This window comes from Cucurbita pepo, chromosome 8, assembly GCF_057944985.1.
Source record: "Cucurbita pepo subsp. pepo isolate OVF chromosome 8, ASM5794498v1, whole genome shotgun sequence".
NCBI lineage: Eukaryota > Viridiplantae > Streptophyta > Magnoliopsida > Cucurbitales > Cucurbitaceae > Cucurbita > Cucurbita pepo.
In genome coordinates this window covers 12,404,790-12,420,803 of record NC_141805.1, presented here as the reverse complement: position 1 = coordinate 12,420,803, position 16,014 = coordinate 12,404,790, and the positions used below count along the sequence as shown (strand labels likewise).

The following is a 16,014-nucleotide window of genomic DNA, read 5'->3' as shown; positions in this document are numbered from 1 at the left end:
ATAATGACATTCAGTTTTTCAATTCAACGTCCCAAGTTTCTATTTAAAAACCTAGATCTAAGATATTAGTCTCTGTGAAGGACTATTTAGGTGCAAAACCAAATCAATCTAGTGGATGGATGCAAGTTATTGACATGAATGAAACTTGTGTTCTTCCTCTAAATCTAGCATACCATATAAATGAATAGAAAGTTATTGACATGAATGCAAGTTATTGCCCAAGGCTGCATCCTAACCGGCGTATGGGTCATTGCCCACGAGTGTGGCCACCACGCTTTCAGTGATTACCAGTGGCTCGATGACACTGTTGGCCTTATCCTACACTCTGCCCTCCTGGTCCCTTACTTCTCTTGGAAATACAGCCACCGCAGACACCATTCCAACACCGGTTCTCTTGAGCGAGATGAAGTCTTTGTCCCTAAACAGAAATCCGCTATCAAATGGTACTCCACATACCTCAACAACCCACTCGGCCGTGTCTTCACACTCACTATCCAACTCGTCCTAGGCTGGCCTCTCTACTTGGCCTTCAATGTCTCCGGCCGACCCTACGACCGTTTGGCCTGCCATTACGACCCATACAGCCCCATCTACTCCGACCGTGAGCGGTTGCAGATATTCATCTCTGATGCTGGGCTGCTGGCCTTCACCTACGGACTCTACCGCCTCATTCTGGCCAAAGGCCTCACCTGGGTGGTCTGTGTTTACGGAGTGCCATTGCTGATTGTAAACGGGTTCCTTGTCCTAATCACATTCCTCCAACACACTCACCCGGCATTGCCGCATTACGATTCCTCAGAATGGGACTGGCTGAGAGGCGCTTTAGCGACAGTAGACAGAGACTACGGCATCTTGAACAAGGTATTCCACAAAATCACTGACACTCATGTGGCCCATCATTTGGTCTCCACAATGCCACATTACCACGCGATGGAAGCAACCAACGCAATTAAGCCAATTTTGGGTCAGTACTATCACTTCGATGGAACTCCAGTTGTTAAAGCAATGTGGAGAGGCGAAAGAGTGCATTTACGTGGAACCTGATGAAGATGAGAAGAATAGAGGCGTTTTCTGGTATAGGAACAAGTTGTAATCGGTTTCCGGAAGACTTTTCAGCCCTTTTCTCTATCCTGCTTCTGCTAATCCAGAAAGAGCTCCTTGTGTGCAGTAACTTTTAAAAAGCCAACCCTTGCGTAAGGTCGGTCAAGTTTTCTTGTTTGGTTTGCTTTGTAATGTGAGTTGGGTTCTAGATATTAGGCATATGCAATTTGCGGTTAACTATCTTATAAGATTATGCATAAGTTATGGGAAGATTAGCCTCTATGATATAATATAATGAACAACACACATATAAAAACCAAAAACAAATAGCAAAACTAGGAAACTTATAGTTGATAATCTGCTTACACTATTTGGCCAACGGTAAAAGCTCTTCTATCTGGATGTGACATGAGTGCCCTGTTATTTATTGATCTAAATTCAAACAGATAATATTTTTGTTTTTAATTTTTCAATGATGAGACGGAGAGAGGGAGATGAACAAATGGCTCCAATTGAATAATAACAATATAATAGAAACAGAACAAAGAAAATTAACTTCGAAATGGATGTTCCTCCGGAAAGATTTGAAGATGTTGGTGAAAGATTTGAAGCAACCCATGATGGTTCTCATTTTCTTTCTTCCATGAAGATTCATAAGAGTGAATTTTGAGAGATGAACAATTTTGGAGGTAATAATAATCCTCCCCTTGGTGTGTTGCATCAGAATATGCTGTAATAATTAGAAAATCCATGCATGATTAATTCTTTAAGGAAATATAAAAATAATGACTTTGCATACCTTATAATGCCTGACATTGAAGACAGAATAAGTTTTTCTTCTCTTCAAAGTTATTCAATGCTTACATAGGGAATATGAGAAATTTTTGGCCAATCTTCTCCTGCTCCTTGCTCATACCTCTCTTTTAATTTGGGACACCTCCAAAAATATAAATGTCGCAAAGAGGGGAGGTGGTAAATCCTTTCCAGTGAAGTGAGTTTTGGACAGCTGATAATCATTAACTTTGAGAGTGATGTGAAGTTGCCTATCCATTCTGGTAGAGTTATTAAATTTGGACATGAGATTATGTAAATGTGTTGAAGAGTTGTCACATGTTGCATCCCATTAGGTAAATACTCTAACTTCGGAATTGCTTCAAGAACTAAAATGCGAAGATTTCGAAACTCTTTCCACAATACATCATTAATAGGGTCTTGAACCAGAGCAGAAGACATCTGTAGGTTTTTGCAATCTTTTATTTCAAGACGCTCATGATTTGTGAAATGATAGAAGAACCTTTCTGGCAAAACCTCAAGATCATCAATCTTACTTAAGGAAACACTAGTAGTAGAACACTCTTCAACACCATGATTGAGAGTCATTTCAATTACCATATTAAGTAGTTGTGAACTAATTGCACTCAGTTGCAGCGACTTCAATGGTGCACGCCAAGGAATTGAAGCCAAATGAGGACAAGCATCGATCTCAAGTTCACAAAGGCAAGACATTGTTATAGGAAATGATGCATTGTCGGGAGAAGCTTCTGATGAAGTTTCACCCTTCCACCATCCTTTTAAATTGTGCATGTCTATAAGGCTTAATTTCTCAAGAGATGGAAGAAACATTGATGATGAAGAATATTCGTTGTTGTTGTCCATGTACTCAATGTTGGGTAATGATTTGAGACTCAAATGCTTGAGAAAAGGAAATTGATCAAATTGTGGGAGAGCTTGCAATTTGAAGCAATCTGAAAGCTTTATGCTGACCAAGTGAATAAGGGTATTAGAAGATAGCCAATCACATAGTCTGACTTCTCGATATCCGCATATATCTATATTTCGAACCTTTGAATGTGGCTGTAAGCATTGTAAAACCCCTTTGCCCTCATTGTCCAGGACAATATTCATATGCTCATCTTTTGAATTGTTCCAAACTAGCTTTAACTCTTGAACACCCGACATCAATCGCAAGTTAAAAGAACTCTTTTCCAAATCATCCGTTGTACAAACTTCCAAACCTTTAATGGTCAATGATCCCTTCAACTTGTCAAGTCTATTCAACTCGCTTAAATCACAACCAATATCTTTCTTGAGTACAAACAAATTCATTGTTTGAAGACGAGTAAGCTCTCCTAATCCTTTAGGCATATGAGTCAAAGCATGACACCCACGTAAATCAAGATGCTTAAGGTTGACACATTTTTTAATATCTTTTGGCAATTCTCTTAATTGAGAACAATCTTGAAGGATAAGTGTTTCCAAATTGTGCAATGCAGCAATAGAATCCCGAAGGAATTTTATGTTCTCATTTCCAGCAAGGCTTAGATACCTCAGCTTCATCCAATTTTTTGCATCTCTCGGCAACTCTTGTAAACACTGACACCCATCAAGGATAAGTGTTTCCAAATTGTGCAATGCACCAATAGAATCTGGAAGGAATTTTATATTCTTATTTCCAACAAGGCTTAGATACCTCAGCTTCTTCCAATTTTTTGCATCTCTCGGCAACTCTTGTAAACACTGACAACCATCAAGGATAAGTGTTTCCAAATTGTGCAATGCACCAATAGAATCCGGAAGGAATTGTATATTCTCATTCCAAGTAAAGCTTAGATATCTCAGCTTCATCCAATTTTTTGCATCTCTCGGAAACTCTTGTAAACACTCACACCCATCAAGGATAAGTGTTTCCAAATTGTGCAAAGCAGCAATAGAATCCGGAAGGAATTTTATATTCACATTTTTATTAAGGCTTAGATACCTGAGCTTCATCCAATTTTTTGCATCTCTAGGTAACTCTTGTAAGCACTCACACCAATCAAGGATAAGTATTTCCAAATTATACAACTTAGTTATAGAATTCGGAAGGAACTCAAGTTTATTTAGATATATCTTCAGATATCTTAAATGTTTCAACTTACCAATAGAACTTGGCAATACTTTTGAAGTATTAGTATAGCAGAACTCCACCTTCAATGTCCTCAAGCACAAAAACTGAGTAGAGATTAGGTTCACAACTTTTTGGCAATCCTCATTTACAGCATCAATAATTAATGTCTTCAAATTTTTTGCTTTAAACAATAATTTCAAGGATTCCAATTTTATACCAAATTCTTTCAAAATTAAGATGTGTCTTGTTCTTTCAGTGACAAGCTTATCTTTCATATCCATGGAAACGTATTCATCTTCTACTATTGAACAAGCAAGATCATGTATCAAATCATGCATTTTACAATATATTATGATACCCATTTCATTTCTTGTGACGTCTTGAAAGAATGACCTTGATAATAATTCCATGAAATACTCTTCCCCAATATCACTTGCCCCAATTGCGCCAGTTGATCGAACAAAACCTTGCGCCATCCATTGTCGTATCACTTCATCCTTTTTAATATCATAATCTTTGGGAAATACAGCACAATATAAAAAACATTGCTTCAAATGAGATGGTAGATGGTTATAACTGAGACCTAGTATTGATAGCATGAACTTCACCTCTTCTCTTTGCTCCAAAACTTGAGAAAGTTCCTTATCCTTGAAAGCCAACCAAAGATGATATTGTGGTTTTTTGGCATATAAAAGACGTCCTATTGTTCTTATTGCAAGAGGAAGGCCTTTTAACTTCACCACAATTTCCTTCCCAATGTCAATTAGATTTGAATTTTCAAGTTCCTTTTCTGGTTCCTCGCCTCCAAAAGCCATTTTTTTAAACAATAACCAAGCATTTTTGTCATCCAATTCTCCTAAATCATAATATGAAGTTGTGTCAAAAGTCGTTGCAACTTGTCTATCACGTGTTGTGATCAAAATTTTACTGCCTGATGCACCACCCATCAATAATCTTTTGAGCTTAACCCATTCATCGTCCTTTTTATTCCACACATCATCCATGATGAGCAAGTACTTTTTCCCATTAATATGGGTTTGAAGTTCACTTTGCAATAATTCCATTTGATGGACCTCACATTTCTTTCTCGTTGCACACTCTATAATATTTTCAACAATAACTTTTACATCAAAATGGTCAGAAATACACACCCATAGTTTCAACTCAAAATGTTTCTTTATGTCTTCATTATTGTAGACAGATTGAGCAAGTGTAGTCTTTCCTAATCCTCCCATTCCAACAATAGCAATCACTGCAACTTTCTCCTTAACATTAGGATCTGTATTGAGGAGAAGATCTATAATTGCTTGCTTGTCGTGATCTCTTCCCACCAATTCATCATCACATATAAAAGAGGAAGTCTCTCGACTCTTCCTCAACTCATCATCTCGAGTATTTATCATACGCTCAAAGAAATGGAATTGATTTTTATTATCATCAATAGCCTTCAGCTTCTCTCTAACGTCTTTAATTTTGTGACTCATTTTAAATCGGAATTCAATGTGACGAGGCAAAGAGAAAACTTTACGTACCTCTTTGGTCCATCTTTTGCCATCGGCCATAACTTGCAGCCTCAAGGTTTCATAAGTAAACTCGTCAATCAAGTCATCGACATCGTAGAAAGCCTGTTTGACCTTTGAAATCCAGTTCTTCACTGCATGACTATTGGACTGTTGCTCCTCTGCATCAAGAAGCACAGCTTTCATGGCTGAAATAGTATGTTTGAGCTTGTCAAGCTCATCATAGATCCCCCAAAGCAATTGAAGCTCTGTGATTGCAAGAGAACTCAATTTGGTTACCAGGGATGCCGCAACATCAAATAGGATTGATTCCGCCATTGCAATGATTCCAACAAGTTTGAATGAGATTTCTTCTTTCTTCTTCTGATACTTAATTGAAGGTGTTAGACTGCGTAATCCTTTTTTCAAAATAATACCACAAAGGGTGAAACAAAACCAACTCTTCTTCTTCTTCTGAAGTTTGCATGTACGAATTCCTTCACCTTATGGATTAGTTTTATGATAGAAATATGAGGAAAGAACTTCAGGCACCCCATAATTATCTCTAATAGTCTGCACCAATCCAAAACCATTACAAAGTTATTCGTATTCTTCAAAATCTCAAATGCAACTTTATACTTCAATACGTTTTGACAATGAGAAGGATGATTATTCTAGCTTTTTCAACCTTTTACGCCATTTAAAAAACGTTTTTCAAAAGTTTATTACAAAAACAAAATCAAAGAATAAGATACACAAATCCCAAACACTCCTCTATCTCGACCCATCAGTCACCTAAAATTAATATAATTAGTAAACAACCTACGTGTAGACTCTAATTGTATCTTTAACCTAATAAGTTACATGAATTTTTTCATTGAACTCTAACAAATTTGAGCTTAGGGTTCACACCAATTTGAACTAAGTTTCAATCGATTCTCTAACCTGTCACAAACTCAATCAGCATATATTCGGCCTTATGGCATTTATTTTTTCCAATCACTTTGAATTAACAATTTTGGAATTAGATTCTCTGTTTACACTATTTGGGTAAAAGTAAAGCAGTTTCCCTCTGTTCTTAGAAGCTCCTTTTCTATTGTTGTGAACTCTTTGAACACTTTATTCCATTAAGCCAACCACTTTAAGAACAAAAAGAAAAAAAAAAAAAAAAAAAAAAAAATCTCCAAATATTATGATATTCAAGAAAATTGGCGAAGAATTTAAATGGGAATATTAGTTTAAGACTTGTTTGTTGCATATGTGATCTACAAATATGATAAGATGTTAATAATGAAGTTTACTAGAAAAAATCAATTTGCAAATATGATTTTAAGTTTTATTATTTACGAGGCTTAAATTTAAAAACATACTCTCAAAATTATACGAAAGGGTGAAAACACGAAAGGGATAAAATGACAAATTACGCGCTTACATTCATCTACATGCATATTTGATTAGATATACACAAAACATTGAAAGGAAGACACAACCGTTTGAAAAGTCCTGAAATACTTGAAAATTTAATGGAATGATACACCCATTTTTTATAGTTCGTCGACGTATTTGAAAGTCTCATAAAATGATACATCCATGTCTGATAGTCTACTGATGTATTTCATCGATGAATATAATCTTCTTCTCCATCGATTCATCCATATATAGGAAGGATTATTATCTGAATATTTCAAATAAAAATTCAAAATGTCCATATATGAATACAATTTGTATAGTTCATAACAAAAAAAGTTCAAACCATCTTTAATGTCTAATGTACTTCTGTTATCACAAAATGTTAATAAAATGATGCATGTATGATTTTACTCAAATGAAATGTTGATGGATGTTTGACATACGAGTAAGTTATATCTCCCTACCCGATAGTTATATGCAGTAAGTCGTTGTTGCCTTTTGCTCACATTCCCATATAACATCAATTTCAATTCCTCAACTCTTGTTTTCAAAACTCTCTTTCGAAATCTCTCTACTTCCGTTTTCTAAAACTTTCTTCTTGAGTCGAGGTCAGAGGCCGAGCATACGCCGCTTGGCCGTAGGTGACGCAAGAACGAATAGGCTTAACTCATTTGCTGTTGAAAAGTGAGTGTCGCACAATAACAAGTCCACTGCCATCAATCGCAAGTTAATTATCTGGATACCATCATGTTTTTACCTAAAAGTATTTCAATACAAATATAACTAATTTGGAGCTCATGAACAGAGAAATCAACTGATATTATGCATTGAGAAAACAAATCCAAAGAATCAAAAGTACCAATCAATGGACACAAATAATAATAAAGATAATTAACTTTAAAAGGAACACAAATAATAATAGAGATAATTAACTTTAAAAGGAACACTAAATGCATAAGAACTTGTACCAGAATGATTTGAAGCAATCGATCAAACTGACTCATTTTCCTTTCTGCATGAAGATTCTGCCAAATGAAGAGGGAATTTTTCAGAGATGAACAACTTTCGAGCAATATAATAATAATAATCCTCCTCCAATGTAATTCTTGATGTGTTGCATCTTAAGTTTGCGAATATGCTGTGGTACAAATACAAGTTAGGGAAATCAATTGAAATGATTGTATAATTAATTTTATATGGAAATATAAAAATAATGAGAGAAAAATGACTCTACATACCTAATAATGCTTCCAGTTGATGGACAACCAAGTTTTTCTTCTCTTCAACATCTCAAAGTTATGAAATGTCTATGTAAGGAATATGAGAAATTTTTTGCCAATCTTCTCCTTTTCCTTCCTTGTACCTCTCTATCAATATGGAGCTATTCCAAATTCTCAGTGATTCTAAAGAGCGGAGGTGATGAATCCCTTCCGACAATGAAGTGAGCTTCGGACAATTAAAAATGGATAGGTTTGAGAGTAATGTGAGGTCGTCTATCCATTCTGGTAGAGTTATTAAATTTGGACATGAGCTTAAGCAAATGTCTTGAAGAGTTGTCACATGTCGCATCCCATTAGGCAAATACTCCAACTTTGGAATTTTACAAAAACGTATAGAGTGGAGACTTCGAAACTCTTTCCATAGTACATCATTAATAGGATGTTGTACAATAGCAGAAGATATTTGTAATCTTTTGCAATCTTCTATTACAAGACGCCGAAGATTTATGAAATGATAGAATAACTCTTTTGGTAGAAATTCAAGATCATCAATCTTACTAAGGTGAACATAAGATACTTTAGACCGAGCGGATGAAGGATTGATAGTCCTTTCAATTACAACATTGAGTAGTTGTGAACTAATTGCACTCAATTGTAGTGATTTCAAAGGTGCATGCCAAGGAATTGAAGCCAAATGAGGACAAGCATCGATCTCAAGTTCACGAAGGCATGACATTGTTATAAGAAATGATGCACTGTTTGGAGAAGATTCTGATGAAGTTTCACCTTTCCACCATCCTTTTAAATTGTACATGTCTACCATGCTTAACTTCTCAAGCGAGGGAAAAAACATGGATGAAGAAGGAAATTCATTGTTGTCAATGTACTCAATGTTGGATAATGATTTAAGACCCAAATACTTGAGACAAGGAAATTGATCAAATTGTGGGAGAGTTTGCAATTGTAAGCAATCTAAAAGCTTTATGCTGACCAAGTGAACAAGGATATTAGAGGATAGCCAATCACATAGTCTGACTTCTGGATATCCGCATATATCTATCGTTCGAGCGCTTGAATGTGGCTGTAAGTATTGTAAAACCCTTTTGCCCTCATTTTGCATGACAATATTCATATGTTCATCTTTGGAATTGTTCCAAACTAGCTTTAACTCTAGAACACCCGACTTCAATTGCAAGTTAAAATAACTCTTTTCCAAAACATCAGATGTATAAACTTCCAAACCTTTAATAGTTAATGATCCCTTCAATTTGTCCAATCTATTCAACTCGCTTAAATCACAACCAATATCTTTCTTTAGTACAAACAAATTCATTGTTAGAAGACGAGTAAGCTCACCTAGTCCTTTAGGCATATGAGTCAAAGCATCGCAACCACGTAAATCAAGATGCTTAAGGTTGATGCATTTTGTAATATCTTTTGGCAATTCTTTTAATGCATGACAATCTTGAAGGATAAGTGTTTCCAAATTATGCAGTGCACTGATAGAATCTGGAAGGAATTTTATATTCTTATTTCTTGCGAGGCTTAGATATCTAAGTTTCATCCAATTTTTTGCATCTCTCGGCAACTTTTGTAAAAGCTTACACCCATCAAGGACAAGCGTTTCCAAATTATACAACTTAGTTATTGAATTTGGAAGGAACTGAAGTTCATATAGACGTATCTTCAGATATCTTAAATGTTTCAATTTGCCTATAGATTTAGGCAATACTTTTGAAGTAGTAGCGTAGCCAAAATTCAAACTCAATGTCCTTAATCTCAAAAACATGGAAGGGATTGGGTTAAGGACTTTCTGGCAATCTTGACATGGAGCATCAATAATTAATGTTCTTAAATTTTTTGCCTCAGACAATAATTTTAAGGATTCTAATTTTATACCGAACTGACGATAAATATAGATGTGTCGGGTTCTTTCAATGATGATGTTATTGTTTTCATCCATAGAAATGTATTCCTTGTTTATTCTTGAACAAGCAAGATCATGCATCAAGTCGTGCATCTTACACTTTATTATGTCACCCATTTCATTTCTTTTAACGTCTTGAAAGAATGACCTTGATAATAATTCCATGAAATAATCTTCACCAATATCATTTGGCTCGATTGTGCCGGTTGATTGAACAAAACCTTGCGCCATCCATTGTCGTATCACTCCATCCTTTTGAATATCATAATCTTTGGGAAACAAAACACAATACAAAAAACATTGCTTCAAATTAGAGGGTAGATGGTTATAACTGAGCTCCAGTATTGATCGCATGAATTGTGCCTCTTCTCTTTTCTCCAAAACTTGAAAAAACTCATTTTCCTTAAAAGTCAACCAAAGATGATGTTCTGATTTTTTGGCAAATAAAAGACGTCCAATTGTTCTTATTGCAAGAGGAAGGCCTTTTAACTTTACCACAATCTCCTTCCCAATTTCGACGAGATTTGAATTTTCAAGTTCTCTTTCTGGGTTCTCGCATCCAAAAGCCATTTTTTTAAACAATAGCCAAGCATTTTTGTCATTCAATTCTCCTAAAGCATAATATGAAGTTGTGTCAAAAGTCTCTGCAACTCGCCGATGACGTGTTGTGATCAAAATTTTACTGCCTAATGCACCACCTATCAATAATCTTTTGAGATTAACCCATTTCTCATAATCTTCATTCCACACATCATCCATGATGAGCAAATACTTTTTTCCATTAATATGGGTTCGAAGTTCCCTTTGCAACAAATCCATTTGAAGAATCTCAGGTTTCTTTCTTGTTGCCGATTCTATAATCTTTTCAACAATAACTTTTACATCAAAGTCTTCAGAAATACACACCCATAGTTTCAACTCAAAATGTCTTGTGATGCTTTCATTATTGTAGACAAATTGAGCAAGTGTGGTCTTTCCTAATCCTCCCATTCCAACTATGGCAATCACGGGAACGTTCTCCTTGGTATTAGGATCTATATTCAGAAGAAGATCTATAATTGATTTCCTGTCATCATCCCTTCCCACCACTTCATCTTCACATATAAAAGATGAAGTCTCTCGACTCTTCCTCAACTCATCATCTCGAGTATTTAACAAACGCTCAGAGAAATTGAACTGATTTTTATCAGCATCAATAGCTTTCAGTTTCTTTCTAATGTCTTTAATTTTGTGACTCATTTCAAATCGGAATGCAACCTGATGAGGTATAGAGAAAACTTCACGTACCTCTTTCGCTCCTCTTTTACCTTTGGTGATAACTTGTCGCCTCAAGGTTTCATACGCGAACTCGTCAATCAAGTCATCAACATCATAGAAAGCCTCTTTGACCCGTGAAATCCAATTTTTCACTGCATGGCTTTTGGATTGTTGCTCCTCTGCATCAAGAAGCACAGCTTCCACGGCTGAAAGAGTATGTTTCAGCTGGTCAAGCTCGTCATCCATTCCCCAAAGCAATTGAAACTCTGTGATAGCAGGAGAGCCCAATTTAGTAATAAGGGATGCCGCAACATTAAATAGAATTGATTCCGCCATTTCAATGGTTCCAACAAGTTTGAATGAGATTTCTTCTTCTCTTCTCTTATAAAGGATTGAAGGTGTTAGACTGCGTAATCCTTTTTTCTTCTCTTTTTTTTTCTCTTTCAATATTTCAAACCACTAACAAAATATCCACACATTATAAATAAATATAAATATAATGTTTAGACTTACCGGAATTTTGTCGGCAGCTAAGAACCGTCTTTATTTGAATTTTTTATACCCCTATTTCAATGTCAAGTGGGATAAAATATATTGTAAAATGAAATGAAATATTCAAGCATTGGTGGGAGGGATGGCTCTTCGATTGCCCAAGTTGTCAACTTCAATTGGAGGATCCCACATGCATGTGCTTCTCAATTATTAATAGCTTTACATCACATCCCATCTCATCCCATCCTACACTTTTCCATTTGTGATTAAAAAGTAAAAAAATTAATTATTCCATATTTTTCTAGTTTCATCTTTTTTTAAAGAACATTTTAGTCAAATTCTAAAAAGAAAAACAAAATCAAGATAATAATTTTTTTTTTCTTTTTAACTTTGACTTAGATTTTCTAAGACATATTTAAAAAAGTAAATAATAAAACAAAAAATTTGTAAGCAAAAATGGTAAAAAAAAAATTAAACTACTATGAAATGAGCTTAAATTTTTTAATAAGTGTTTCATTTCCTAATTCTTTTTTATTTTTTTCACTTGCTTCTTTTCTTCTTTAGAAGGGGCATGTGTGTGGTTTCTTCTTACTCCCAAATTTCAAAGTGGGTTTCTAATTAGTACTAAAAATTTAATTTCTACGAATTACCCAACCAATTATGAATAATTCTCCCCTCAAATAATTTTTCACCTATATCATTTGTCTTTACTGTGTGCAATTAATTGTTACAAATATCAAAAGATTCAGTGAACTAAACTTTCTCTAAGTTTTGATAATGTCAATCATTTTCATTAAAAAGAAAAAAAAAAAAAAAAAAAAAAACTGTTACTTTTAATGATAAATTAAAACAGATTTTGTCCATTCAATTTTTTTTAAAAAAATAAAAATAAAATAAAATAAAAACTTTCATTGGATTCTAAACTAACAAGTTTCAATAATGCACTAGTGCATAGACCGGGCAGCTGGCCAAGACTGAAACCTGACAAATTTCAATAATGCCAGAAAAGTTCTGTCCCCGTTCCATGAAATCGAAAAATGGAGCAAGGATGGGACACAGAAGGGCTTAGCACTAGTTTCCACTATTTACATTAAATTAAATTATAAATTTAGTTTAAAGTTAAGCTTCATGGTTGGTGAGAAATCTCTAAAAGATTTATGATACTTATCTAAACTAATTGTATGGGTTAAATAATTAATTGGATAAAGAAAATGAGTTGCTTAAATAATTAATTGGATAAAGAAAATGAGTTTCTAATTTCTAAGAAGCTATATTAAATTGCTAATTTTCAACTCGATTTTTATCTCATCGGCTATTTAACCACGTAATAAACTAAATACAGAAGACCACTTCGTTCACATAGATAGCTAACCACCATATACTCAATCTATTGGTCATTTCTAATAGGACTACTACCCGACCATAAAACCAAAATTCAAACTTTTAAAACCATATGGACCAGAAAGTATAACTTTCTCCGAATGAAGTTAACCTTTATTTAAAGTTCACTTCTGAAGTTGGATGTATGAATTCCTTCAAAAGAGATTAGTCTTAGGGCAGAAATGACAGAAAAGTTAGTCAATTGCTATGGCATTCATAAAGAGGAAGTGTATGGGATGAAAAGGCAGAAGAGGAAGGGAGAGAAATGGGATCTATTAGAAAGGAAGTGCATTGAAGAAAGATCACACACTAGCTTTCCTAGTCTGTTGCGTTAGGCTCCGGGGGAGATGGAGGAGTAGCCAGCCTTGTAAGGGCTTCAGGCACCCAGAGGTATCTCTAGTAATCTGTACCCATCCAAAACCATTTCAAAATTATTCATATTCTTCAAAATCTCAAAGGAAAGGCAAGGATGTCCAACGGAAAGGCTGATTATCAATCTTGTCTTAATACAACGGAGAGGCTGCAAGGATGAAGCAATTGTTATGTGGAAATTCTTTCAAAGGAAAGGCAAGGAACCTACGAACAATGCTGTATAATCTAGTTGAAGAATAGATTGCTTAATGGGTGGCAAAGATATGAGGTAGGGTTTAGATTGTGCTAAAACTGTCCAGTTATGAGTTCTTTTCTTTTTTAATTACATTCACTTTTTCAGTTTAATGTTAAAAAGTTGGTCTAACATTTTAGTTTTTGTTAAGGACTATCTAGGTGCAAAACCAAATCAATCTAGTGGATGGATGCATACTATTGACATGAATGAAACTTGTGTTCTTTCTCTAAATCCAGCGTACCATATAAATGAATAGAAAGTAATGATCTAATTAGAAAAGTACTTACTAGAATTTCCACATCAAGATAAGAAATCACCGTGAGCCTCTAATAAGATCCAGCTGCAAGCATAACAGAAAAGAGTTTTAGCGTGAAGTTGAAGGGATTATAACAGGAGCTCATCTTTATTCGCTTATAAGATTATTTTTCTGTATTTATATAGCACATGCTGGAAGGGGGCAGCATATACAATAAATGATCAGATATGACACTATCATAACATAAAACTTAACATCCTATCACATTGCCTCAGCTAGGGTTTGAGGCAAAGGATGAAATGACTTTCCCTTTGAAAAGGTCATAGGATTAATGGCTTTAGCAGAGTGCGCAGATGACAGGCATCCAAAACCGTGAAATGACTTCACGCTTATTAAACAGAGTTCAAAATGCCCTACCATACTAATGATCGAAACTTATAATGCTTTACAAGGATTTTTATAGCTGTTCAAATTTCTTAACCAAATGTGAATGGGAGGATTTTCCCATAAGTCCTCGGTGCCAAGGAGATTCCTTATCTCCCTCACCTTTCTTTTCTATCATGTTCTTCACCTTTTACTCGAATAGACCTTAATCTTTAGTTGTTTTCTTATCACACATAATGAAGTACAATTGATGTGATAAAAATTATTTAAACATTGCACAAAGTTAAATCATTAATGAACCTCAAACTTTTACATTCAGAATCAATTTTACCGTGTGATCAAAAGACATAAGTGCAAAATGGATGGAACAGTAGAATTTATGAAGCAAGTAACGTCCCCAGTGTTGTGATGTTTTCAACAAGTCCTCTTAATAGCTTTCCATATTGGATGTGTGAAATAAGCAATCATATAATTGGGGTGGAAGACGAAAATAATCTTCAACAAGATCTGTATTTCCAGGCTGCATACCAGCATGCAAATACGGAGAACTAGGCTAAGAAGAGAAAAGGAAGGTAAAAAAAAAACACAATCATTATAGGATAAAAGGTGAATGAAAGCAGAATTCCCAAAATGTAAGGGACAACAACTAGTCACAATGTCCTCACCGGAATGCATACGAGTTAAACTTTTTTTGTCTCGGCCTCTCTATTTTCTATTGTTGCAAAACCTTGGTTATGAGTGAGTTATTTGATTTCTCTTTTTCTCTTTTAACTTTGAGATTAAAATTCGGAGCCATTCTTAATTCAGATTTTCAACTCACTTTCTCAGTTCCAGGAAAAATGTTGCAAGTTTCTTACAAATATTAAGCAGAAAAGGTCAAACTACATACTACGTTAGATTCAAATTGACACAAAGTAGCTTGTCGACAACAAAACACGATTAAATCAAGCATGTTTTCAATTTTCAATACGAAACGTCAAGAAACTCAAAACACGATCGTTGAAGCGATATACGTACAGCCAACAGCAGCGATAGGAAGATGAACATCAAAACACAAAAATCATCGATATACATACATAATTCTCGGTCTATACGATGCTCTATTATCATCGTAATAGTTGAAGCGAAACAAATCAACAATACTTTAAAACATCAAGAAACTCAAACATCGATACTCACAGCCAACAGCAGCGATTCTTTAGCAGAGAGTCTCTCCATCTCCTTAGTATAAATCACCGGAGCTCCTTTTGCTGCCTGCTGAACCATAGCTATACGTATCCGTCTGCGTCCAGTGGAATGCAGCCCGGAGTCAAAAACCAAGGAAGCTGCGCAGTTGGGAGAAACCGACCGTGAACGACGGGGCGAATCGAAGAGACTGAAGGAAGAGAAGAGTGTAGAGGCGATGGGAGAGAAATCTGCGGCCTTATTTCTCCAACGGAGAGTGTCGCCTGGGCCAATGAATTGCCGAACGCGCGTCTCTCTGCAGATTATATATATATATATTAAAATAGTTTATTTGTTTGTTTTCTCAGAAAAGGAAAAAAGAAATAAAACAAAGAATTTTCTAATTAATTTTTGTAATATTAATTTTCTAATTAATTTTATTAGACAATTAAAATGGCTGAAAATTGCGCCAATTTATAAGCAGCAGAAC

General features: G+C 35.1%; 2 protein-coding genes across 2 annotated transcripts; one reads left to right on the top strand and one right to left on the bottom strand.

Annotated features, from left to right (window-relative positions):
- The first annotated feature begins 189 nt into the window (after positions 1–189).
- On the top strand, positions 190–1,214 carry LOC147791562 (omega-6 fatty acid desaturase, endoplasmic reticulum isozyme 2-like). The gene is given in 2 exon segments (XM_087126415.1): positions 190–1,010; positions 1,012–1,214. Coding segments are annotated over 2 exon segments (888 nt in total). The 5' UTR covers positions 190–204; the 3' UTR covers positions 1,094–1,214.
- Positions 1,215–1,463: 249 nt separating this feature from the next.
- On the bottom strand, positions 1,464–11,730 carry LOC111791817 (uncharacterized). Its single transcript, XM_087126313.1, has 2 exons — positions 8,139–11,730; positions 1,464–5,930 (listed from the first exon to the last, which is right to left on the bottom strand). Exons 1-2 carry the CDS (start codon positions 11,575–11,577, stop codon positions 1,891–1,893), a joined length of 7,479 nt encoding a protein of 2,492 aa, XP_086982439.1. The 5' UTR covers positions 11,578–11,730; the 3' UTR covers positions 1,464–1,890.
- Between the last annotated feature and the right edge of the window lie 4,284 nt (positions 11,731–16,014).

What these genes read in the sequence shown, in the direction of transcription:
- LOC111791817 (XM_087126313.1), bottom strand. Translation starts at nt 11,577, where the DNA reads ATGGCGGAATCAATTCTATTTAATGTTGCGGCATCCCTTATTACTAAA. An exon ending in TATTCCTTACATAGACATTT is followed by an intron (nt 5,931 to 8,138) that starts CATAACTTTGAG and finishes CTAATCCATAAG; the next exon opens with GTGAAGGAATTCGTACATGC.